The sequence below is a fragment of the Pithys albifrons genome, chromosome 17, assembly GCF_047495875.1.
Source record: "Pithys albifrons albifrons isolate INPA30051 chromosome 17, PitAlb_v1, whole genome shotgun sequence".
NCBI lineage: Eukaryota > Metazoa > Chordata > Aves > Passeriformes > Thamnophilidae > Pithys > Pithys albifrons.
In genome coordinates, this window is record NC_092474.1 from 3,448,950 (window position 1) to 3,475,335 (window position 26,386).

Below are 26,386 nucleotides of genomic sequence, written 5' to 3' on the forward strand. Positions count from 1 at the left end.
CATGCAGGGCACTGAGTGAGAAACAGCTCAATACACTGAGCCAGAACTGCAAATAGTAGACATATTAAATTTTCTGGTTGTGATGGAAAACCACAGCACTGCCTAACCCCTTATACTTCAATTTTCATTTCTTTCTGTTTATAAATAACACTTCAGTTTTTCCCACAAACATGCTCAGGCCTTTGCAAGGCTTTAGTAGCCTAAAGAAATGGTGATGGTTAATTATTTTCAAACACACGCTGTGGTTTGGGAATCTGCTAAAAGAATGGTGCTCTCTAATCTGTAGCAGAGAGTAACTAAGAGTGCAAACCCTTCAAAAGAAACATCTGTGTATTTCTGAAGGTCTAAGGGAAGTCACAGACTGGCATGTGGATAGCAAAGATATCTCAGGGACTTGGCAGTATTGGAAGAAAATGCTGTATGCAAAGATATTTGCGTTTTCTAGAACGAAGATATTCTGGTTTTGGGAATAATTACCTTTCTGGAATATGCCATGATCATTTAAGACTCCTCTTTTAGCACTACTGGTGTTAGATATTAATGACCAGCTTTTTATAAATAAAGAAATTAATTTGGTATATTACAAAGATCAAAGTCCTGTTTGTGAAAATAGAGTTTTGTGGTTAGAAAAAATGGTCTTACACTACAAAAGGAAAATTGCTGGAGTATAAACTGTAAATTATTAAATTACACATCTGAAATTATCAGGAGAATGCTGTGTGTCCTATCTGGAATGACAAACTAAATGTCCCTAGAGTCAGAGATGGGAAAAGGATGGAAAGGCTCAAAGCACTCATGCAAGAAAGTGATGCCAGCTCAGGGCCTGGTTTTCTGAGACCATTCCCTGCTGCACTGCATTGCCTCAAACAAGGGGTGACACACAGGGGTGCCCCTGCTCCTCTCAAACAAGGGGTGACACACAGGGGTGCCCCTGCTCCTCTCAAACAAGGGGTGACACACAGGGGTGCCCCTGCTCCTCTCAAACAAGGGGTGACACACAGGGGTGCCCCTGCTCCTCTCAAACAAGGGGTGACACACAGGGGTGTCCCTGCTCCTCTCAAACAAAGGGGTAACACACAGGGGTGCCCCTGCTCCTCTCAAACAAGGGGTGACACACAGGGGTGTCCCTGCTCCTCTCAAACAAAGGGGTAACACACAGGGGTGCCCCTGCTCCTCTCAAACAAGGGGTGACACACAGGGGTGTCCCTGCTCCTCTCAAACAAGGGGTAACACACAGGGGTGTCCCTGCTCCTCTCAAACAAGAGGTGACACACAGGGGTGCCCCTGCTCCTCTCAGATAAGAGGGTGACACCCAGGAGTGCCCCTGGTCCTCTCAAACAAGGGGGTAACACACAGGGGTGCCCCTGCTCCTCTCAAAAAAGGGGGTAACCCCACAGGGGTACTCCTGATTCTCTCAAGCAAGGGGCTGACACCCAGGGATGCCCCTGCTCCTCTCAGATAAGGGGGTAACACACAGGGGGGGCCCTGCTCCTCTCAGATAAGGGGGTAACACACAGGGGGGCCCTGCTCCTCTCAGATAAGGGGGTAACACACAGGGGGGGCCCTGCTCCTCTCAGACAAGGGGTGACACCCAGGGGTGCCCCTGCTCCTCTCAGACAAGGGGGTAACACACAGGGGTACCCCTGCTTCTCTCAAACAAGGGGTAACACACAGGGGGGGCCCCTGCTTCTCTCAGACAAGGGGGTAACACACAGGGGTGCCCCTGCTTCTCTCAAACAAGGGGGTAACACCCAGGGATGCCCCTGCTCCTCTCAGATAAGGGGGTAACCCCACAGGGGTACTCCTGATTCTCTCAAGCAAGGGGCTGACACCCAGGGATGCCCCTGCTCCTCTCAGATAAGGGGGTAACACACAGGGGGGCCCCTGCTCCTCTCAAACAAGGGGTAACACATAGGGGTGCCCCTGCTTCTCTCAAACAAGTGGTAACACACAGGGGGGGCCCTGCTCTTCTTAAACAAGGGGTAACACATGGGGGTAACTTTCAATCTGCATAGCACTGAGGCACCCAGCTCTGGCAGAAGCAGAAGATTGCAAATTCACACCCTCTAGTGTAAATACTGCCTCCTTCTTTTTGTAAATGACCATTTAGCCATTCAATTAAAGCTGCAATTAAAGGTATTAAAATTGCTGTCAAAGCTAGTGAGAACAGAGCACGGAGTAGGTAAGGACATGAGACTCATAAAAGGATGAATCACAACCCCCTGATCCCAAGGGGCTAAAATGATAAAAATAAAATGCAGCAGACAGTATTTACATCACGTTTTTCGACTTCACGATCCTTACAGTGTTATGCCATACAATTACTGCTGTTAGAGAGGAGGTGGGGCTGAAACATCCATGGATCCTGTGAAGCATTTCACTTCACAAAGCCTGTGGTGTCAAAAACCAGGTCTTGCTTTCTGCGTGCTACTGCTCCTACTGAACCAAAGTTTTGAGTAGGTTTAAGAGAAAACATACACCTATTAAACTGCAATTTCAGTCTATATGAGCGTTTTCACAAGCTTGACTGAACAAGCAAGACACCTGTCTGTAAACAAGGCACATTATAAATGTAGGTGGACACTGGGACAGGTCTCTGGAGAACACAGCTCTTCCTACATCCAGCCCAAACCAGGAAGCACAACTAGTATTTCACAACATTTTAAAAGCCTGGAGGTGATGCTGGCCTTGATAAGGTGAAAAGAGGCTTTCACACACTATCTGAAGTGACTCAGCTGGATTGTCTGAAAATTTGGAATGGATGAAAAATGAAAAACTGTGAGAATAAGACACACTGTTACGCTGAGTGAACCTTTTATTGCCCTCAAGCCTGTGTCCTTTCAGCAGGATTTTAGCTCTATACTTAGAGAGGATTATTTTCATGCCTGGTTTCCACTGTCTTCAGTTTCAAGTTATACCTTTTGCTGCTCTCCAGTGTCTCCATTTCATTTTCCTCCTAATCCATTCCCTACCATTTTCTCCCTTGCACATTGCCTTACTCATTCAGGATCCACCTGAATATTTAACAGCAAAAGAGTATGAACTTAATTTTACAAAGTGCTTTTAGATCCTCAGGTTATAAAAGCCTAGGCAAAATCAGGCATTATTGTTATTTATACACTTAACAGAATTTCAAGGGATCCCATTTGAGCTGAATATAAATTTAGGTAGCTGTTGTATTGGCAAAATGAAGACTGTGCAAACCTCATATTTACTTGTACTGAGAATAAACAGGGAAAAAAAAGATTAATAGAAGCTGCTCACTGCTTCTGAAAAGCAATATGGAGCAACAGCTGGGCACCAAATAGCCAAGTTTTTATCCTTACAAAAACAGAGCACACTGGAAGTTTATTGTAAAATCAGGTTTTGTTTCTGCATTTCAAGTGGGACTTTCCATCAACAGACCTTATGTTACTTTAAATTGCATTTTTAAAACACAACAGTGGAAAGAAATTGGTTTTACTGGTATGTACTACTGTTAACTTGGCCTATTTGTCTTAATCTAACCCAGCTGCTTTAGATGCCAGTTTTAATGGTTTAGATCCTGGTAGTCTGCATAAGGAATTCCCACCTGTAGTGGCAGATCCATAAAATCAATCTGTAATTTCAGGTTCCAATCTATGTGATCAGGCAGAGAAAAGCCCATACATTCATAGAGCTTAAGCACCTTGCAGGCAACATGAAGGTCCTTGTTGTTGCTTAAGTGGCTGCCTTAGATGGCCAGACAAGTAGATACCTGGTTTACATTATCTTGGATTAAACTCTTACATAGTGATATTAAATGTTTTCTGCCTCCTCTGGATAATGAAACCAGAGTCACTTTACCTTTGTCATTGATTATTACATGAATTCTACTTAAAAATCATCTGTGTCTACAGAGTAGAGATCAATAAACCTGCTATTCAGAAAAACAGTGTATTCTACCACACAAACAAAACCTAATGAGCAAAAACCCAAAGACCTTCTGTTTTGCGCTCCAAGAAAGGAAAAGAAATTGCAAAAGCTCAACCAGGAAGGTCATTACCTTCCATCAAGAATCAGATGACTTTTTAATGTGGGGGAAAGAAAAAAAAAAAGGAGGCAAAAAAAATGCCAGAGCAGAGAGCAAACAAAGGAACCAACATTTCCACCAAAAAAATACCCCCCAAAAACCCCCCAACTAAACCAACCCAAAACTTTAACAGAAATAAAATATCTTACCTAAACACATAATTCATACAATTTTCTCCAGTAGGGAATTCCTACAGTTTTCAGTGGATGAGACAAAGCATAAGCCATGTCAGGCAGAGGTCAGCATTGACATTTGAAAACACACTGCAACCTCCTCCATTTCTACAGTGATTTTCCCATTTGATGGGTGCATATTGCTTTTGGTTTTGCAAACACCCAGACTTGGCCAGACACCATGATAACACCATTTGGATGCACAAAAGGCTTTATCCAGTGTTGTAGGAAGGCATTTTTTGGCTAAGGCATGTAAAAAATACATCTCACATGGAAGACACTTTCTTGCACGTGGCACGAGGCATTCATTGCACAGAACTGCCTCACAAAAACCACAATCATTCCACTAGGACTTACAGTTCCAGGGCTGAACTGAAAGCTGGTGAGAAGCACAATCTGAGCCACCAAGACAGCAAAGGACAGATTGGCATGGATGTGATAGCGCTGGTTGCGGATGGTGCTGACAGACCTGGCAGAAGATAGAAATATACCTGAATAAAACAACATTCCAAGGAACACAAATACATTTATGAGTTATCAGCAAGCATTTAGATTGACTTTTCGTTACTGGGTTTGGTTTTGATGTCTTTTGAGTTCTCCTTCCACCAGGATGGAGTGCTACCTGATTTGCTTCTTTCATATTCTGTTGCTGTCCTAAAGGCAGCAGAAGGACTGATCTGCACAGAAACAAGCTCTGCTGATGACCAGTGACAGAATATAAAAAAGGGGTTGATCTTGAAGGGTGCTGTGCTGTCGAGGAGGTCAGGTCTACATCTCACAGAAAGCACACTGCACCTTGCACCATTCAGCCCACACTGTGCCATAAAACTAGATTTGTGGTGCTGATATTTGCCTGTATGAGACATAAGGGAACATGAAAAGACATGGGCAACAATTTTGACTTATACTATTGTCACCTTCTGAGCAGAGGAACTACATCTCCATACACAGATGGGCAGTGCCTATCTAGGCAGAGACCTGATAGTGATTACAACATCATTTGAATGTATCTCTCTTGGCTTTGCACAAACTAGCTGGAAATCTGACAAGAACATGCTTTCCTGGAAGTCTTCTGACCTCGTGTTTCTGTTCTCATCCAGAAAACAAAAACATTGATCTGAACATCTCAGGCCTTTGGTACAATTTCATTCTTCTCTTTAACAAACAAACAGTACTGGTGATAACAGGTTTCCTATTTCAATCCATGCTGCCTGCCAGCCCCTGCCAGCAGTTTTAATCACCTCGGGACACACGGGCTGTTGGCAATGGGAATTGTTGTGCGATTGCTCCACTCAACTGCACGCACTCCCATCCCTTTGTGGTGTCCCAGGGGATGGGGATGACTTTTGCAGCCACTGGTGGCACACCACGTGTGTCCCTGCAGCAGGGTGACACGGACTGGGCGATGCACACAATGGTTGTGTCAGCCTTGCTCTTCCCACATCCCTGTAGCCCGTGCTCCATTGCAAGGGAAATGACAAGAAGTGTCTGTGTCCCAAAAGTAATTCAAAGAGACAGGATGCACTGCCTGGTGCCAATGGCTTTCTACTGAGGAGCTCCGTGCAGTCCCAGATGGAACAGTGTCACCCAGGAGGGGAGCAGGACTGCCTGCCCGCCCCGGAGCCGGCCGGCACTGCCAGCACGCACAGGAGAACTTGCCAGATTCTTCTGCGCTTACGTTATGGTCATCTAACACCACATTGCAAAATTTCACTTCAGCTGTTTAATGAGCCCCTGCTCTCTAGTGAAAACCTAATCAAATTATTTTTGACTGGCAGTCTGAAGGATCCTGCGTGTAGGTGGGGTGCTTTAACCCTGTGACAGTCAGCTGGCCCCAAGTTCTCTTCCAACTCTTGTGTTTGCCTCCAGTGTTTTGAGGAGTTTTCAGCCCTGCTGCAGCAACACCATCTCCTTTTGCTCCTTTTTCCTTTCTAAACACTGTAACATCCTATTTTGCACTCAGACAAAAAAGGAGCAGATAATTCCCCTTAGCCTAAACATGCCAACAGCGCAGTGCCAGATAGGCAGACATTGGACTTATTTAGAGTGGATTTTGCCACACATTACGCATTTAATCCAAGTATGACCAACACAGATCTTGAGACTTGGAAATAATACAGGGTTTGGAACAAACAAACATTGCAATCAGTTTACTGGTTTTCAGCAAGTCCTTTTCCCTAGAAACTGGCCTCTTAACAGGATGTCCAGAATACATTCTTAAGCACAGAAATCAAAAATTGAACTCTTGAGTAGGGAAAATACGGTTTGGTGTGTGAAAGGAGACAAGAATCCCGTTCTTTGCTGCACTCCTGCTCTGCTGCACAGCCTCAGACAAGTTGCTTCACCCTTTTTCAGGTTTTCTATTTTTTGTTTAGAAACAAACCTCTATGAAACCTTCTTTTTTGGAAATGTTTGTATCAAGCCCAGCTGGGCCTCAAACTCAGTTGTCACTCCTGGAACATAAACAGCCATAAAGAGCCTGAGTGCCCTGTGACAGAAACCTTCCAGTGCAGAGAGCCCTCAAAGGGGCTGGCCTGTTATGGGCAGGAGGCTGCAAAGGTCCAGAAGTTTTAAACATAACCATGGAGTGAATTTCACGCTGCTTACAGTGTCCTTCATCCTACTAAAGCAAAACACTAGAAAACCAGCCTAATGGACAACAGCAAGATACTGGAAAATAAATGTGGGTTGTATGATGTAATTGTGTACAAACTGTGTGAAACAAAAGGCAGGCAGCTAATGTTGACTGAGACTTCCTTTCTGGGCATTCCTTTATAAACACACTGCCTTACAGACCAAGATAGCCAAATAGCAGAAAGAAGTACTGACTGTACACTCCAAGCAATCCAAAGATGTGTGTAAGGGGGGCAGAGGGGGTGATCCTGCAGCCCTTGCTCATGTTGTACTTGCTTTGAGCTCAGACCAAGCCATCCTACAGCCTCTTTGCAAGATTCCTGAACTACAGCAAGACATGGAGAGTCTAAAAAAAAACAAACTAAAAATCCCTCACAGGATGGAAATAATTTGCTATATAAAGACCACCCCATTTAGGGAAATGAAAGTAATTTAGAAATAACCAACCAACTGTTACAAATACATGTGCAGAATCCAATTAAGGAGGGTTGTAGAATTAATAGCCTTTGTTTTATCCTGAGCACCTGAGCTGCACTGCTTCCCTGCCTGCATGATAGCTGCTCAGCAGGTATTAAGTTAAAATTACTCACGACAATATAGCAAATGTGACCAGCGTGATCGTCAAGCAGAAGATGGACAGAGCGCAGCCAATGTAAGTGATGGAGGAGAGGGCCACCTGGTGTTCTCTTGCTAGCTGTACACAAAGAAAAAAAAAAACGAAATAAAAACTATTAATTGATTTATCACATTGCAGAACTACAGGTCCTGAATCCCACTGCAGAACTACAGCCCCCTGCACATCGTGTTTCCTCCTCCGGCCATTCATGTACCAGCTGATGTTCACAGTCATTCCCTGCCGTTCCCTGCGGGGGAAATGAGAAGCCAACTCCAAAATCAGTCTTACAGGAGTGGCATCCACACGCCCAGGGCACTCAGCTCCCTCCTTTATTCCCTAATCCAGTATCTCCTCAGCATAAGTTGCAGTTTCTCTGCTGCTGTGGTGTCCAGCCGGAGGTCAGAGCAGTTTGTTGGGCTCCCAAAGTGTCAGTGACGGGCTCTGTCACAGCTCGCAGGACTCTTTGCTAATGCTCCCAACACTGCAGTCATTTACATCACTGTGCAAATACCAGAAGTGCTTCACAGCAGTGAGAACTGACAAGCTCAGAGAAGCCATAAATCACAGGCCATTTAGAGTCCACTCCTTTTGTTTAATGTGTCATGTTTTCAGTGCCTGTTGAAGGGGCTGGGCTGACACCTACAGAATGGAAAACCCCAGAAAAGACCCAGCATGAGCAGTCGGAGTGTAAACCTCTCAGCTCAGCCTCTGCTTTTATCTACAGGCACCATTTGTGGAGTAATTCAATTTTTATTAACATTTAAGCTGTAACTCCACAGTGCTCTCCACTAGGATCGATGTTAAACCTGGAGAGAGTCAGTGCAGGAGGGACAGCGTGGTTTGGCCATTCTTCCTAAATTAATCAGAAAGTATGTTTTAATTTTCCATGCAAGTTCTCATAAAAGAATGACAAAAAAGCCACACCCAACAAAGGGAGCCAGGAAGTGTTAATATGAAAAAAGTAGAACAGAGCTAGTCAGGAAAGGGTTTTCTCATCTCAGAAGAATTTTCAAACATTTTTCCTGACGTGAATTTGGATAGAGTTGACATTTTCATAAACTGGTGAAAAAAATCCCCAGTCAATCAAAAAGTTTTAGTTTTGATGCTTGAAATTACATGTTTTTATTTTAATATCTATTCACTATAAATTCACTTCATAGCTGAAAACTTATTCAAAATATTTACTTATTATAAAAAGTACTGAAAAAAATAATATCTTTCCCAACCTTTTTACAGTAACTTTTATCTAGTAAAAACTAATCCTTTCTCACATGTTTGAGATTTTCTTTTGTTTTCCACACAAACAATAAAATTTCCCTCCCAAACAAAATATTTCATTAGAGATTATCAAACCCAAGCAGTCCCGACATAAACTTCCCACTAAAATTCCTTTTAAAGGAGTGATATAACATGCCATGTGGTGATGAGAAAACAGAAATACAGACAAAAAGATGTGTTGTAAATGTACATTGTTCTTGTAATTGTCTGGCAACCGTACCAGTTCACGTACAGTAAGTTTTACAACAGAATAACTTGTGGCTCACTCAGCAATCTGAGAACTATTAAGGGATGCAGCAGCAGCACTGAAGACAACTGTTGCTATGGTGTTACAGTTCCTAGGAAATATGAAGCAGCTCTTGAGTGGTTTTTTCTCTTTCAGCCAAAGGCACATTTCTTTTCCCTGACTCGGACAGCATCAATTAAAGAAACAAAAGAGTTCTGTGTGCTGGACCATCTTCAAAGTTCCACATAATGCCCACAGAAGAGATCCTATCGTCCCTCATTCTCCAGAAAAGCCATGTATAGCCATTCTTCACTGAATATTCCTGAAATAGGAATAACCTGTGTGGGAAATTGAGCAGTTTAGAAGTGATTTCCTCATCAGGGATATTCATATCCAAAATGCATGAACCTTATTTCCTGATAGCTCCCATATACATCATTCTCTCTGGCTACAGGTGGTTTGCAATTCTACAGAAGGAGGAGGGGAGCAGTGGAAGATTTTACAGCTTCAAGTCTCTCTGAAATCAGTATTTCTCAGCAGTTCAAAGCTTTGCTTCACTCCCAAACTCCTGCAGCCAGAAAATGTTCCCCAGAGAGGTAAGAACTGCTCAGTTCTCATTTAGGTTTGCAGTGATCTATCACAGTGTTTGCACTGGCAGAGGATCTTGAAAGGGGATGTCTTACTATCTCATACAAATACAGAAGATATGAAGGAACAAACAAGTGGAAATGGGCAAAAATCACTGAATCCCAGAATGGTCTGGTTGGAAGGGACCTTAATGATCATCCAGTTCCACCTCCCCGCCCTGGGCAGGGACACCTTCCACTATCCCAGCTTGCTCCAAGCCCCATCCAACCTGGCCTTGGACACTCCCAGGGATGGGGCAGCCACAGCTTCTCTGGACACCCTGTGCCAGGGTCTGCCCACCCTCACAGGGAGGAATTTGTTCCTAATATCTAATCTAAATCTACTCTCTTTCAGTTTGAATCCATTTTCCCCTTGTCCTGTTGCTACATGCCCTTTTAAATAGTCTCTCCATCTTCCTTGTAACCCCTTCAAGCACTGGAAGGCCTCAATTAGGTCACCCTGGAGCCTTCTCCAGGCTGAATAATCCCAGTTCTCTTAGCCTTTCCTCACCAGAGAGGTGCTTCATCCCTCCAAAAATCAAAGTCTTTGGTTTTCTTCCATAGTAAACCGAGCGAAGACGATGATCACACAAACACCTTTTTGTCACTAATTTCTATCAAAACTAACATGCCTCTAAGACAGCCTTTCTCTGGGTTTTAGCTCTGTGCTCCTCCAGAAACCCCTGCAGGGCAAGACAAGATGTGAATCAAGTTCTCCAAAGTGGAGCCTGTATCACTTAGAAAGGAAAAAGGAGGGAATATCTCTTACAATAAAATAAAGAAGATTCACTGAAATCTAAAATAACCTACATAGGTCCCTGCATCTCTGAACTGGAAATTGCTCTTGCTCTGGTAAACACAACCTGAATCTGATGATGCTTTAAGAATGATGCTCTTAAATCAATATCTACATCAATCTGGTTGCAGCTACTTCAAAAGCAACACTGCTGCAGTTCACCTTTTCATCTTGCCTAGTGTGGGGGACAGAAAGCCTGTAGTTTGAACTTTTTTTCTGTCAATATTAATGTACCAGAAGAGCCTGAGACAGCTGGTCTCAGATGGAGATGTCAGGTTGGAGGCGTGTGAGAGAGGCTCCCTGTGGGTGAAACCAGCTCCTTTCGGTGGGTAATGGGAACTGCAGGGGGAAGGAGACAGCAGGAAAAGAAGGTCTGGAATTATGTCCTGAGCGTGCAGCCTCACTTCGAGGACACGGTGCAGAGAGGAGAACCTGTATTTAAGATAACAGATCTCTACTGATTTCCCACAGGCCAGCCGGGACAGCACATCTGGATGTGGTGCATTCCCATTGTAAGGGATAACCAGCAGCAGTTTGTCAGAAGTACCTGGCCTGTCAAAGCATAGTGCATCACTAATTAAGAAACTATTTCCTATAAATTCCAATGCTCTGATATGGGCTGATTTCATCTTACCTCAGCCTGTCTTTTTGGAAGTTTTCAGACTTCCTGCATGATGTGGAATATAAAACAGTAATTTGGGACGTTCTTGCAGTCAGCGCAAAAATGCTAATCAGGCTGTAACGTTATTATTAAAGAAAATAGCACTAAAAAGTACCAAATAAAACATTGAGCAATCTGTTAAGCAGTCCCATGAGCCTGATTCTCACACTTGTCCCAATCTACATTCAATTATTCTTTTCTTCTGAAAGGTTTTGCTTCCTTGGGTTTGTACAGCCATTCTCTTACTCTGCAGCACGCTGAAAAGCCAGGAAACGAGCTCATACAGCCATGAGTGTTAGTAATCACAAACACTAAAAGACAGATGTTTCTTAGTTTGACAAAGTCCAATCAAACATTCTTGCCTCACACAACACTCCCACCCTTTCAGTTTAGGCTGTAACACCCTTTACCTTGCAAGTGTTGCTAATAACAGCGTGGGCAAAGAGCTGGTGGTTTCAGCAGATCCACCCATCTGTGGTATTACAGTCTATTGTCTTAGCCTTGTTCTCCCTAGTAGGAGTTAGTACATTGCTCAACACTTTTATTTTGGAAACTCACAGGCAACAGGATGGCCTGAGAAATGATCCTGGAAAGATACCAGTTCAGACTCCAAATATATATTTTTCATTTATGGTACAGTTCATAAAAACAAACAAACAAAAAAGAGTGACATCTAATGCCTCTGTTTAAACAGAGCTGCACAAGAAGATGAAAATTTATTACTATAATGGGATGACTCTTTTCATATCTGGTGTAGCTGGGAAAGGTCAGTTCAGGCTGAAAGATTATTCAATAGGCTCTGCAAGAAAAACTATAGATCTTTATCTAGAACAGAAAACCTCCTTGTTCATGTAAAGCTGAAGAGTGACTGTGAATACAACACGGCACAACAACCCACTGCAAAGGTGGCCGGGCTGCAGGAACCCAGCACAGCAGCTGCTCAGCTCATCTCTGTGGCTCTGCTCACTGTGCTCTTCCCTCATGTGACATGTGCACTCCTGTCCCTTTTCCTCATTAGTCACCTCTCAGGCAGCTGACCACACCTTTTCTCCTTTGCAAAGGGTGTACTTTTAGCTTTCTCCAGAGAAAGGGACACTTTGGGGATGTACTAAACTGGTATTTTCTTCTTTACATACTGCAAAATATCTCTCTATGTCTGCCTTTAAAAGCAACACATCAGACAAAGGGCTGAGTTCAAAGACTTAACCCAAGGTTTGTCACAGCTGATCCTGAAAGGGTTTTTCCCCTGTACCAAATTACAACTTCACCATTAAGACACTAAAAGCAGTAATTTCACTGTCTACACTACTTTTGAAATCTCCTTTCAGAAAAGCAATTAATTTTCTTCTAGAAAAGAACAAGTTCTTAAACCAAAAAATGTCTTACAGCCTTAAAAAAATGAGTCCTGCAAACTGAGGACTATATCATACCTCTCAATTTGTATTTTAGTATTACTGGTAGAACCCAGAACATGATATCTTTGCATGGGCTTATATAGTGAATACACTTTATGAAACAAAAGTTTTTTGTTTACTTGTGGAAATGTAAGACATGCAAAGACATAAGCAAAATTTGTATTTTGCCCTAAGTCCAAATGTGAGTTATATTTTGGTGTCCCTCTTGGTCAGCTTTCCATCTCCCAGAAGAATTCCCACCATGAAATTACAACCTCAGATGGTTTTCACCCCAGTTATGGAACTGAGAGCTCTGCCATGAGCCAACCAGCTGCTGGCCTGGCTGAAATCCCCTCTCAGACCCTCCTGCAAAGGCTAAAGAACCTCTTAGGAGACATTTCTTGGGGAGGAGGAAGGGTGAAAAATTAAGGCTCAGCCAACCCTATTGAAGCTGCACCTTTAAAATGCAATCTGAATCCAATTAAGAAAAGGATGAATAATTAACTTTGGCAGCCTGAGTGTCTCAGAGACATTAAAACGCTGGTCTTGGCTGATGAAGGTAATGGTTTTAATTGCCTCCAGAAAGGCTGCTGAAATTCAATTTCAGTCCAGAGACCCCTTTATTTATATATTAAATAATAATAAAAATACAAATCTCTGTTTTCCCTCAGCTTGCCAAGTGCTTTGTTAGGTACATAACACTATGGGGTTTTTTTCAAATTAACATCTGTGTTGAGTTCAGGAGGCTCAGTCTACTCCCTGAGAGCACAAAAATGGGTTTGGTGGGACTGTGCTTAATGGCACTGCACAATCACTACTCACAGAAAGGAAAGCCTGACTTGAGGCAGACACCTCTTTTCTCAAATCACAAGGTATCAGATGCTGCAAGTTTTAAGAAAAGAGGGCTCTGAGAGTCACACTTTGCAGCACAATCATCTTCATCAGCCTTTTCCAGCAGAATTGCTCTTGAATTCCCATTTTTTATCAACTCCACAACTCCCAGGGATCTGCAGGAAAATGCTATGGAGAGGTCTCCAAGATTTAAGGCACTTTTTCCTCCAGCCAGCCCAACCTGGTGCTGCTCATTTAAAACATTTCACTATGACATGAAAAACACAGAATTTTCCAAATATCTCCGCCAAGATATTAATTAGTATTTTTAAAAGCCCACATCATTTTTAAAGTAGTTCTGAGCAGGATGTCATCAAACAGTAGGTATTCTGCTCATTACAAATCTCACACAGCAAAGTTCTTAGTTCAAATGAAGCTTGAAGGAAGCGTGGCAGGGAGGAAGGACTCAAGTTGTGAAGCAGTATCAGATCATAATAAAGTTTGGGGATCAGAAAAGCAGGTATTTTCCAGTTCTTCTTCATATCTGTTTATGAAACACAAAGCAGGGTGTTTTTCCTGCCCTAATTATGGGCCTAAGGCTTGCAGTGTTTCTCAGGAAATGTAAAATGCTGTATTTAGAGCTGATTATCCCCTGTAAAAGTGCAGGAACTGCTTTTGCCCATACACCTAAGATGGGACATCTGTTCTCCACCTCCTGTTCCAGCAAGAGCAGCCTCATCCTGTTCTCCAATTAACAGCCAAAACAAAGTCCATCAGAGAGAACCACGGCAAGGACCAAACCCAGCAGGGCCCCAGCAGGCTCTTGCAGGCAGAGAGACGGTGGTCTCTTCCAGACTCAGAGATGCTGAGGGTAATTAAATACTCAGCTCCCAGTAAAATTCAATAAAAATAGGTATATCTATCTGTGTTTTCCCATGTGAGGACTTTGATTCAGAAAAGTCCATTTGGATTCAGGGCTGTGGATAAGTGAGTCTTGCACTGCAGCCCAGCAGCTCCTGGTACCCAGCTCTGAACTTCCCTTTGGGGAGAAAGGGCATCAAAATGCCAACACGGGAGACAGACTGAACTCAAGAGCACAGAATAACTAAATTTAAAGATGCTCAACACAGAACAGTGATGGACAAAGGTGCAACATCATAACATTTGGGGAAATCCTTTAGTCAGCAAGAAAAACTGGCTGCCAAGTGGCTCAGTGTTTTCATTTCCACCATGGAAAGGAAGTCTACAGTATTTTGCTAAGTATTCAGACTAAAATAGAGTATTCTATCATGCTTCTCAAACAAAGAAGTTCTTTTGACCATTATAGCACTCTTAAATATTTGTGCTTTTCCAAAATAAAAAGTCATCTTTTGTTCTCCTCTGTTGAGTGAAATTCAGTAACTGCCAAACAATTCTCTGAGGAATTTGAGGGGTTTAGTATCCTGCAGCACTAGTTCAACTTTTTACATGTAATTCTATGGGGTTAAGGACAGCAAGAAAGTCTCCTATTTGCTCCCATCAAAATCAAGGGAGCTGTGCTGGCACAGGAGTGGAAAAGCAAAAGAATGAGCAACGGCCCTGAGTTAAAAATCAAGACTGGTGCTCAATTTTCAGGAAAGATGAGCATGAGGATAGCAAGGACAAAAGAAATATGATGCACAATCACACTGTGAGCACATCAGAGAGAGGTCTCCTCCTCAGGGACAACTTCCACTGCAAGAAAGTGGAAGGGGAAGTGGAGAGAGTGAGAAAGAGCAAAGAAAGTTTACAAAGTAATCCCAGAATAAACCCAGAGGCTGATTTATCTTTGTTCATCTGATGGGGAAGGGCTGTCTGAACTGTCTGTAGAGATCTCTTCAGCTAAACAAACTGTCAATGGTAATAAACAAGGATCAAAGAATTCGAAATGCCTACCCAATTTTTAAATATGCAACACAAAAGAAAAATTGCTGGACTAAGGCAATATTCTTTTTATGTTCCCAGCAATGAAAAGCATGCTGAGAAAAGTAATTATATTAAAATTACAAAAAACCCCAGCAGAACTTAGGGGATGCCACATTATTTCCATTTCATTGTCCTATTAGAGTATGTAGCTGACTGAAAATTTTGAGAGAAAAGGTTATCACTTCAGACTGCGACTTTATTGCACCCAGAGTGCAATGTTTGATTAATAACTGCAGTATTAGATTTAGCAAACAATGCTCCAAACTTATAAATTACACACCTCTCCCCCGTATTTTTAAAGCATTTCACAATATTAGGACATTTTCAAAACAGCCTTTATAAACACGAATTGATGCACTTTGTTCTCAGCCAGCCATACGTTATCAAAACTTGCTGTCAAACTCAGCTATAACAGTGAAAAATAAAATACACACACATTGCCCCGAAGAAAAATTTGGGATGTCTTTCTTTTTGTTAATGGAACCTCACAGCTCAATCCCCAGGCCTTTTCAAAATCCTGGGCTCCCTAAAGATGCTAAAGATGAGTTGCCTCTGTAGCTCCATCTGCAAGATCAGATGTTTTTAAATATTTTTCCCTTTATAAATATTACTTTGCTTTCAAGCCTGTTGATGAGTGGCTTGTACTATATTGATTGATCTTCTCTTCTGAATTATGAACAGGAGCTACAGATAAAACTCAAAGTCATTGCTAGCTTTATAAAAGCAGAAAATGTGTTCAAACCCCCAAACAATTTCTACCACAGATTGTATGACACTATTACTTTGCTGGAAATGTCCATCCACATGTGAACTTTATAGTACTATATTTTATACTCTCCCAGTTGGAAGAGAGAGAAAGAGAAAAAAACCAGAGGAAAAGAACATTTAAGACAATGGGTTGGGAGTCATAAATATTTCAGCTGTGTCTTCCTTTGGTCCCCTGGGGAGGGGAACCCAAGCTTCAAACTCTATTTTCTGTGGGAGACAATGAGTCCCCTTTAAAATGAGTTTTGAACTCTGGGTCCCCAGGTGTCCACCATCCTTTTGCTGAAATGACATTTATGTGGCAGATGGTACAAATAGCCTGGCATGCCTTGTAGTTGTTGGATCACTATAAAAATAAAAACTGCCAGATGGCTGGCATGTTTCTTGGCAGGGGCATAGGGTCCCACTGAGCAATGAGGGGAAGCAAAGCTGCCCAAAATGAACTAATAGCATCCAAATTTTCTTTGAAGTGGCTGTTGAAACGCAGCTTACTCTGAGTTGAGTTTGCTTCCTGCTGTCTAGGAAGCACCTTGAGCCATCCCTCTGGCTGTGTGTGCCAGAGGAGTGCTGCTCATGCCTCTCCTCTCCATCTCACCTGTCCCTCCCAGCCCAGAAACAGGACCTTTCCCCCAGCCCTTTCCCATCCAGCCAAAGGTTCCAGCAGGTGCTGGATGCAGGAGGTGGTGGTGCAGGTTGAGATCTCCCCAGGCTCTGGGCCAGCAGAGGATGCCCACTCAAGGGAATGCCTCATCTCCCATCCTCTGCTGCTCTCATGCAGGTTCAGGTACAGCAGAAGACCTTTGTACCACAGTGCTACAAGAAAACCACCCCAGGGAGCACATCACCTCGGGGCCCTTCTACTTGGGCTTTCTCCAGAAGAAGCAAACATAAACCAGTGTAAACACATCAAACCAAATGGATTATTTCTTTTTCCTGCCACAGCTGGATTGGTGCACCATTGTGTCCCTAACTACAGCACTGCAGGGCAGCTGGGGGCACAGGTCTGTTCTGGGTGCCCCAGATGAAGGAAAAACTGGAACCCTGGTCTGTGGATCAAGGAGAGAGAAGGACAGACATAAGTCTCCAATAGTCCAGCTTAAGTAATACTTTGCAGTGAGGCACTTCCTTACCCTGCCTTGGATTCCCTTGTCAGAAAGAGAAGCTTGATGAGAGCAATGAGTTTCCCAGAGGAGGGTGCACCAATCAGTCAGTATTAGCATACCTACTCTGAACATCCCACTGACACCCGTTGTTGGGAAGATGCAATGGAATAACTCTCAAACTTACTCACTTGCTCAGAGTTGTGAAAAGAGTTCTCAGCCAAGTTTCCAAATTCTGATCATGTGCTGACCTTAATTACATCCATGCAACTCCACAAAGGCAATCAAGGGCTAAACATGTCCCTTCAAGAACATTCTGCTCATCTTTAGTCACATTTTACTTCCAATTAACTTATTTATTTATTTAAACCAGTTCCTGACCACTAATCTTCAAAATTCAAACTAAATGCTTTAATTTCTCAAGTGAAAACCAACAAGATAAACGAATCTCAGCAAGCAAGAATTTGGGCCAGGCATGATACAGACATAACAGTAGAGCGATAAAACACAAATAATTTCAGCATTCCACGTGGGCCAATTCATCAGCAGGCTAACAGGTCAGTGCCAGGCTGACATCTGAGCACCACATGGTTGTAAGTTTTTCCAAGATGGTTTTTGCATTCCTGAAATAAACTTGTTACAACTGCTGATCCCCTGCATCCCTGAAAGCAGCTGAACTGCACACATGGACCCCGAGCTCAGCAGCAACACTGTTCAAACCCTTCTTTCCCAATCGCCAGGAGTTCAGTGTGTTCAAGCTCTTGATGAAACTAATATAAAATTTGGCATAGTGTTCAACTACATTTGTAATCCAAGCTCAGTTTTAATTAATTCACAGCATTCAAAGTCCTTCTTTTTCATATTCTGGTGTATAGCCCACAGACATGAGAGTGAAGGTTCATTTTGTCCCATTTAAGTTAAAATTCCAGAATTTAAAATTTTTCTTTGTGACTGCTCTCTTTAAGTTTCTTTTTCTGAAAATTGGAATAAAACCCCTTTTTCATCTCAGCAGATTTCAGCCTCTGGAGATTACTTCCAGCTGGCATACAGTAGAACAGTGACCAAATTAATCTAACCTGTTTTGAGTAAAGATAAAGAAGAAAAATAAAGAGCTCACAGCTTGTTTCTAAGAACTTCCTTGTATTTCTATGCTCCCTGGAAATTAGTCACCTCACAGTCCATCCATAAATGTCTACAATGCATCCCTAATCTCACAGTATTTCAAGTATTCAAGAGAAAGCTCCATCAGATACAAGACATCCTACAGATTTGTTCCTATGAATGTCCCACTGAAACAAAATGAAATCCATGTGAGACACTGTAATTCCTCCCCAAACCAGGGGCATAAATTACATCATAGTTCTGTACCTTGTAATGAAATTGCAATGATAAATATTGAGAATGTGCACAAGAAATGCAGAAAATGTGTAAATACAGAGAGAGATGTGCTGGATGTTGTTGAAGGTGAGAAAAGGAGTTGGACCAGAACCAGCAGGAAGGGAGGCCCTGGGGGAGGGTTAGCAGGTCTAAATCATGATGTTGTTCTGTAAGTGGAAAAATCTAGACATGCCCATGTGAAAGAACAAAGAGAAGGAGTTAAGCAAGAAGATTCTTTTTTGAATTTAACATAACTCAGAAGAAAAAGTCACCATCCTTGACAAACAGTTGCCATACAAACTGAGCTCGCTGGTCATTAGAAATGCTCACCACACCCACCCATGTGGCAGAGCAGGTACTTCTGAGGAAGGTCACTCATTGTTAGTGTTTGTTGCTTAGAGACACCTCAGCTTTGCCTGCACTCTGGAGGACTCTGTGCTCTCCACACTCTAAATAACTCCAGTGTCTCATTAGTGGAAAGCTTATGCCTTTCCTTCATTTTTTGTTTTCTGAGCAGAAAGAAAATCAATGTGAAGAGTAGCCGAGAGAGAACACTTATCACACTGAGCTGGTCTCAAGAGTTCATGGATTTCCACCTCAACAGTGTTATCCCTAGGGATGTTCTCCCAAGTCTGAAACTGCTGTGTATGGACTGGTCTGTATTACAACTCTTTGCAATGTCAATACTTCCCTTTCTTAATTTCTTTAATTGTTCTCTCTGCAGCTGCCTGCCTTTCTGCAAGGAGTGGTAGAACTACTCACACCTGGTTTTCCTGTTCCACTGACTGCTGCATTAAAGGCCATTCTGGTGCCCTTGGAGAGGATGTCTGACCCTTGCTACTCCCCTGCATTTATCAGTAGATGGAGAGAAAGGGAAATTATACTTTCCATGGGAGAATGGAAGTATGCAAGGCTCAAAGAATTCCCATGGAAAATGAATTCACTTTTTTTCGTACCAAAATACAGCATTTGATGAAAAACTCGGCAGTTTTCAAGCAATCTATTTCCAATCACTTTTTTAATGTTTTTTTATGAAAAAGACTCTTTTCTGTAAGAAAAAAATAAACATTCTGTCAAAAATAGCGTTCATACAGAAAAATTTCATTCATTTCTATTTATATGGCCACAGATATATAATAGCTATATAAACAGAACTCTTCAAATATGGGCAATTGCATATTCCTACCCTCTCTTTTTCTTGTCTCATATTATCTGTGCACTTCATTTATAAGAAAAATAAAATACACAAAAGTTCAAGGTCAACTATAACATCATTGCAACAATTTCTTAGAGCATTGACAATCTAATATTCCAATGGGTGATTTAAATGGGTCCTTTGAACCTTGGCTCATGAATTTCACAACATGGTGAATAATGTGAATATGTGCTTAAAATCCACAGCATTTTAACGTTTACTTGAGAGGATTCCAAGGACACCTGAGAGGAGTTTCCAAATGTCTAGTTGATTCAGTGGACTCCAATGCTTAGGCATTTGAGGCAAATACTTAGCAAATGTTTGGGGAATTTGCAGCTGAGCACAGTCTTCTTGTGCAGGTCAAAAGCCAAAAAAGTCAGTCTTTGTCCAACTCACCTTCATGCCAATTACACAATGAAGACACCAATTTTTTGTCACTGGTTAAAAAAAATCACAAGATAATCCTAAATAGTCAATTTAAAGGCAACTTTGGACAAAGATTTAGGATGAGATTTTCCTTTTATCATGAAGGGCAAAAAAAACCAATGCAGAAATACTCAGCATAAATTTTGCTGGATGTAAATGCGTTGGACCAAAAATTTAAGGAGAGAGAAAATATTGAAAATAGAGCCATTAAAGGACTGTGAGGAACTTGAAGGTTCATTGACATCCAGCCTTTCCTGCTTACTCATTTCAGACCTCTTAAGGAAAATTTCATTCCAAAGACTTTGATATGAAATATCTTTTCTCTGCAATTACTGATATTGCATAATACTACAACTTATTGCAGCATCCCCACTAATCATCACAATTTAAAATCTGTTTATTTGAAAGCTGGACCTTTCAGAACTATTCCACAATAGAAACCCAACCAGTCTTTCAGTGGCATTTAATTAGTGGCCATCCTGCTCAATCCTGGCTAATTCCCTGTATACTGCTCTTTAAACCAGGGTTAGTAATAGCACATTTCTTCCAAGATACTTTTATTTCACAAGATTGGAGGTCTTCAGGCAAAGTTGAAGCATATTATGAGTGTGAAGAGTTCCTGGAAAAATTATACTTGGAAACCAGCTGGAGTCATTAGGTGCTTTACAAGCAATAAAGATATTAATGGTTAGATAAAACCCAGCTGACCTGAAGACACTAACCCCCATCTTCACATGGTTAGACTAATACAAAGGGCTGTGGGTGTTAATTAAGCTCTTTGGATAGAAGACCATCTTTTTCTAAACTCTGACCCTGACTTTGACAAGAATACACCATCTAAGCAGAGCTACCAGGGGAGCACTTGTACAAACAGTGCTACTAAATCAGCAACTTCTAATCCAGGATTAGTCAGTCCTTGAAAAGACTTTGGTGCTGCTCAGTGGTATAACCTTGGTTTAGTGTTCCCCTGCACTGCAAGCTGACCTCTGTGTCTGCAGGAACCTGTGCTGCCCTCACCAGCCCAGAGGAGAAATTCAAAAGAAGAACCCATCAAAAAAAAAACAGAGCCTGAGTCAGGGCCATACAGTCAATGAACCCATGCCAAAAGAAGTGACAAAACCCTTCCAGCTGCACCACAGAGGACATCAGGCTTTGTTAGCAATACACAGTGATAAATGTGGCAGTAGGAGTCCTACTGAGGCTCTTCTCCAGTCTGCTAATTTATATTATTGGGGTAGTGTCTGTAGAAAACTGAGAATGTGCCAGAGTATAAATTTGACAGACAATTTGTATATGTTTCTTTAAATGTGCAGTTTGTGAATTATTTATATAACACATTCATAATTTATTAACTGAGAGTTCAGAGCGGAGCTTCATCACTGTCTCCACTGGATCCTCCCTGACAGAGCACACCTAAATAAAGTGGTAAAAACTCTTCTCCTGCCCATGGCAGTGCTGTCTGTCTGATTGCTAAGATCCAGGGTGGGGCTGACCTTGCTTTCTGCTGAGTTTTGGAGAGGGAGTCATTCACCTGCCAGGAGCAGACACTGCTCCACCTCTGTACCATGAAGAACATGTCTACTGTGAAAAGCAACATGCCACCAAAGTTTCATCTGAAAGAAGTAACTACTGTGAATAGTAAGCAAATCTCCTGGGTAAACAGGGAAAGAATCACTTCACACGGAGTTCAAGTTCAGCTGTTCATAGTCCACAAGTCTAGTTACCAAAACCCTAAACAGCCACATCTCAGCTGTCTCTGTCTTGAAAATGAATCATAAAAGCCAAGGTCACCTGTACAATGTCCTCTACTCCTTTTCCTGCTTAGAACTTCAAGAAATCATGCCAAAACAGTGAGAATAAGGTAAAGAGAATTCTGACCTATCACAAATGTGTTTCATTTCAGGTCTCCAAAATTTTCAAACATAAATATAGTCAAGAAGTATTAAAACATCACCCCAGAAAGTAGGATGTAGAATAAATCTGAGCTGGGCATAACTGAGCCCAGTGCAGTCACTTACCGATGAGGCATGAGGATGTATTTATGTTTCATTTTTTAACACACAGATTTAGTCCTTTGCTTAATCTCACCTTCAGAGGCACCACTTGCATCAGAATGGCAAAGTTGGTGAGGTGGTTACAGAGACACACTGAGTAGTTGAGGTCCCCACTCTCTCGCACACAGCCTTCATTAGACCAGACACCAGTTCCATTGCTGCAAAGCACACAGAAAAATGGAGCATAAACTCTTCTCAAAATGCATCTTATGCAGGTTAATTTGACATGCACTGTACTAATATAGGAGATCAGGCCTTCTCAAGCTGGAGCATCCACAAACACTGCTAGTACCTCCTCAGTTCCACCATGGAAATAGTTGAGGAAAATACTGACCAGGACATGGCACAGATCAGTTACCTACATGAATGTTTCTAACTATGTTTTCCCATTTTATAGCCAATGTGTGATAACTGCATTCTTTCTTTACATTGTGCATTTCGTTGATGGCATTTCACCTTGACCCAAATTTCTGTAGTCTGAGAACTGTAGTATCAGACAAGTCAATAATCTTACAAACCCCCCCAAAAGTCAGCATGTCTTATCTGGTGCCTGTCCCTTATCCACTTTCCCACTCATCCTGTCAAAGGATGTAATTCAGGCTGATTGAGCACGATTTCTAGTGACCCATCCATGGCAACTGTTTTGTGCCACATCATCCTCAGGGACAGCAAAGCAGCTCCTGCTGCACTGAGGGTATGGCTGGGCAGGGTGTGTGCCCTGGTGCCAGGCCTGGGTAGGAGAGTGATGCTCGTGAGTTTGCCTCTTCTTGGAGCCAGGGCAAGGCAGAATCCCCTGTGCTGTCACAGTCCTGACATGGAGTGGGGACACAGAAACCACAGGCACAGGTCCAGGGGGGCTCCATGGGCTCAGGCACTGTAGGTCACCCACCCAAACTGCCTGGTCTTCACTGTTTATTACTTTTGCTATTCTTCTGAGTCCTGCAGCTAGACTGAGTGATCTGCATTTTTCTCAGTGCTTATTTTAAAGATAGGTATTACCTCACACTTCTGTCCTTCGGGACCTCCTTGAGTTCTCAGAGAGTCTGTTGTAGGTCAGAAACTAATTTCTTATTCTTTAACTACCATCCACTAGGGAATAAGACCATCTTGACACAAATGAAGCTCATTTGGAAGGACAGATTTCCTATTTATGTTTGTAGCCCGAGGCAAAGCCTCAAGGGCCTGAGCCCCAGTGGAGAGCAGCACAGGAACAATGCCACAACCATATTAATTGCTTCAGCAAAATCTGTTTCTAATTTATTGCAATTTGTGGGTAACCATAACAACAAGTAACTGCCAACAGCTGGGACAGTTCAACACACTTGAAACAAAACTTCAATAAAACAATTACAGTGACCTTCCCAAGTGCAAGCTGATAGGAGGGATCACAGCACCATGGGTTGTAGCTACATTAATTAGGCTTATTCTGTTATGGCTCAAAAGCTGTTAATCCTCATCAAATTTAAAATTCACTGTTTGTATTCTTTCTCAATTAATTCAGTAAGAACAGCATGTTTCAAAATAAAAATCAGAATAAATTTATTCAGAACTAAAAAAAAAATTAAAAAGCTACTGCTTTTCCATAGCTTTTATCTTCTGAGTGAAATTTGAGGTGATATTTATTTCCCTTTAAATCTAATTTGCATTCAGGAGTATAATATTTACCCATTCCATGCATTGGCCAAAATTCACAGCTCTGAAATGCTGATCTCACATAATGTTGTGACACAGGCACAGATCCAGTGAAAACAAAGACTGTGCTGGAGGTTTGCCATCCTAAAACATCCAAGCATCTGCCCAAGTGGACAATCTTAAACCAAGATAACCATGATTTGTACCATTCTGCAGTCTTGATTACAAACTTTATTCAGTCTCCCAATCCCCCACCTACCCAGGGTCTGTGAATAACAAGTCTCCTATTAATGGTCAGGAGCCACTATCAAACTGTGGTTTTTCTAAACCCATGGTTCCATTTCTTTATTTCCACAAATGAAAGGATACAAGAAGGAAATAGGTAACACACAGCATCACAAAGTGTACTTTCATTCAACCAAGTGAAAGAATTTGAAATTATGTGACATACCTGTAGTCCAGAAAGGCACAGTAGAGATGAACTCTGTTACTCTTATTTAGTGCTTGGCTGTATTGCCTGGGCGTCTGCAAGAAAAAAAATACAAACCCTGAGGGAATGTTTAAAAAGGACTAAATTCCACTATTCAACTACTTTAAATTCTCAAGGCTACAATAATTTCAAGAGACTTATTCTGGATTAATACACCATAACTGACAGCAAAATTGTTCACACAAGACCCAAACATGTAAAGGCTGATATTCAGTTTAATTTTACACACTGGGATTAAACTCATGCCACTTTGAGGGAGAAATCTGTGTCCCATTGAAGTAAACAGCAAACCTGGATTATTTATTGTGTAAATGCACAAATAGAAGTGTTAATTTTTGGAGGATTGGGGCATTATTCTTCGGCACATATTTGGCTTCTTTGAGTTTTGCTCATCATTTGTTCTCACTGGGTAATAAAAATGTCACATTTTAGGATTAATAACATTGAAATATGTGCATTACAATGACCAACTCACAGACATTTTCTTTCCACAATAGCAATTATTTTAAAACATACAATCAAACTGAAAGAGCAATGCCATAATTCAAGATTTTATTTTAACATACCTCAGCATGATAATGACATAATTTCTATCTTTTGTAAACAGATTTAACGAGTCATTCAATCCCCTATATTCAAGCAGCTTTGAGACCCCATTCCCCACTCTGTTACACCCACTTGATGACAAAATAATTCAAATTATATTGGAGTGACGTAATAGTTTTTTACAGACAAAATATGCAAAGTAGAGGATTTCCAGGATTTATTCAACCCTTTCTAATACATAAATCCCCAAAATCCACATTGTGTGGACCCTGTCTTATTGCACTTTTTAATTACAAGAGTCTTCAACACAGACAAATCGCTGGTGAATTAACAGCAGATTATTGCGACACAATTCTGCTGTCAAGCTGAAAGATAACCAAGTATTGCTTTCCTTATTTTAGAGAAAGAAGTAAAAAAACCCATCACCTCATCATGCTGAAACTCAACCAAGTACAAGAAGTTTCTCATGCAATTTTCCTTCTCCTCTCCCACCAGTTCAACAAGGAGTGTCAGGCACAAGGTTGCACAGATCCCTCCTCACCAGTGATAATAAACCATTTCTGCACGACCAGGGCCATCCACACGTTCCTACTGGATTTGCACACACCTCAAGTAGCTATGCTGCAGATAAGGACATTTACTTCTCCTTAACTCCCATCTCTGGATTACATAAACAGAACTTGCTTATCTGCTTGAGCACATCCCTGGACAAAGCTTCAAGTTCTTGCCTCACTCTGTTTTCCTCAAGCCTTTGCCACAGAAACAGCTGAGCTTGCAGGTCAGGTGCTTTGTGAAGAGGAAGGAATGTCACTCACCTGCCAAGAGTCTCTACCTTCTCCTGGGACTCTGGTGACACCCTGTAGCCCTTTTCCACAAGGGGAGCAAAGCAAACACTAAAACCTCACAGTCTCACAGTGTGCCACACCAGGAGAGAGTCACATCCCTCATCATCAGGAAATATCTCCCTGATATAACCCCCACTCTGCTCATGGCACTTTCTTTCCAGCTGTGGAGAGAGAGATGCAGTAAAGCCAAGTCTATGATGTTAATTAATGTTAATGACAGAGGAGTCCTTCCTCATCTGGGAAAGGGTGGTCAAGCATTGGAATAGACTGCCCAGGAAGGTGGGGGAATCACCATCCCTGGAGGTGTTTAAGAGGCATCTGGATCCAGCACTGGATGATGTGGTTTAGTGGTTACAGTGGTGGTGCTGGTTGGTGGTTGGACTGGATGATCTTAAAGGTCTCTTCCAACCTTGATGATTCTATGATAGGCCTTGCCCAACACTGGCTGCCCTGTGAATGCCTTGTACAAGAGTTCAGGATCAAATTGGTATGTTCCCTGCTAGACCCATCAGTCCTGACCTTCCCATTCCTTTCAGCAAGTGCCCCACCACAGCCTCCCCTTTAACAATGGCAGGTCCTGCACACCCTCCATCCATGAAATGCAGCATCTTTCAGAAACTGCTTCCTCCTCTAATTCCATCTCTGGCTGCTCAAAGCATTCTTGAAGAGAACTAGCTCAGAAACTGCAGAAGACTAATAATCCATAACCCCTGGCTGGAAAACTGC

General features: G+C 42.1%; 1 protein-coding gene across 4 annotated transcripts in view; it reads right to left on the reverse strand.

Annotated features, from left to right (window-relative positions):
* ADGRD1 (adhesion G protein-coupled receptor D1) overlaps window positions 1–26,386 on the reverse strand; it is a 150,019-nt gene that overhangs the window by 44,753 nt on the left and 78,880 nt on the right. For all 4 annotated transcript variants that reach the window (XM_071572318.1, XM_071572316.1, XM_071572315.1 and 1 more), the window contains 4 exons: window positions 24,231–24,304; window positions 22,182–22,305; window positions 7,449–7,552; window positions 4,582–4,693 (listed from right to left, as the gene is read on the reverse strand). In XM_071572318.1, coding sequence (XP_071428419.1) covers window positions 4,582–4,693; window positions 7,449–7,552; window positions 22,182–22,305; window positions 24,231–24,304 — 414 coding nt within the window. The remainder of the gene's footprint in view (window positions 1–4,581; window positions 4,694–7,448; window positions 7,553–22,181; window positions 22,306–24,230; window positions 24,305–26,386) is intronic.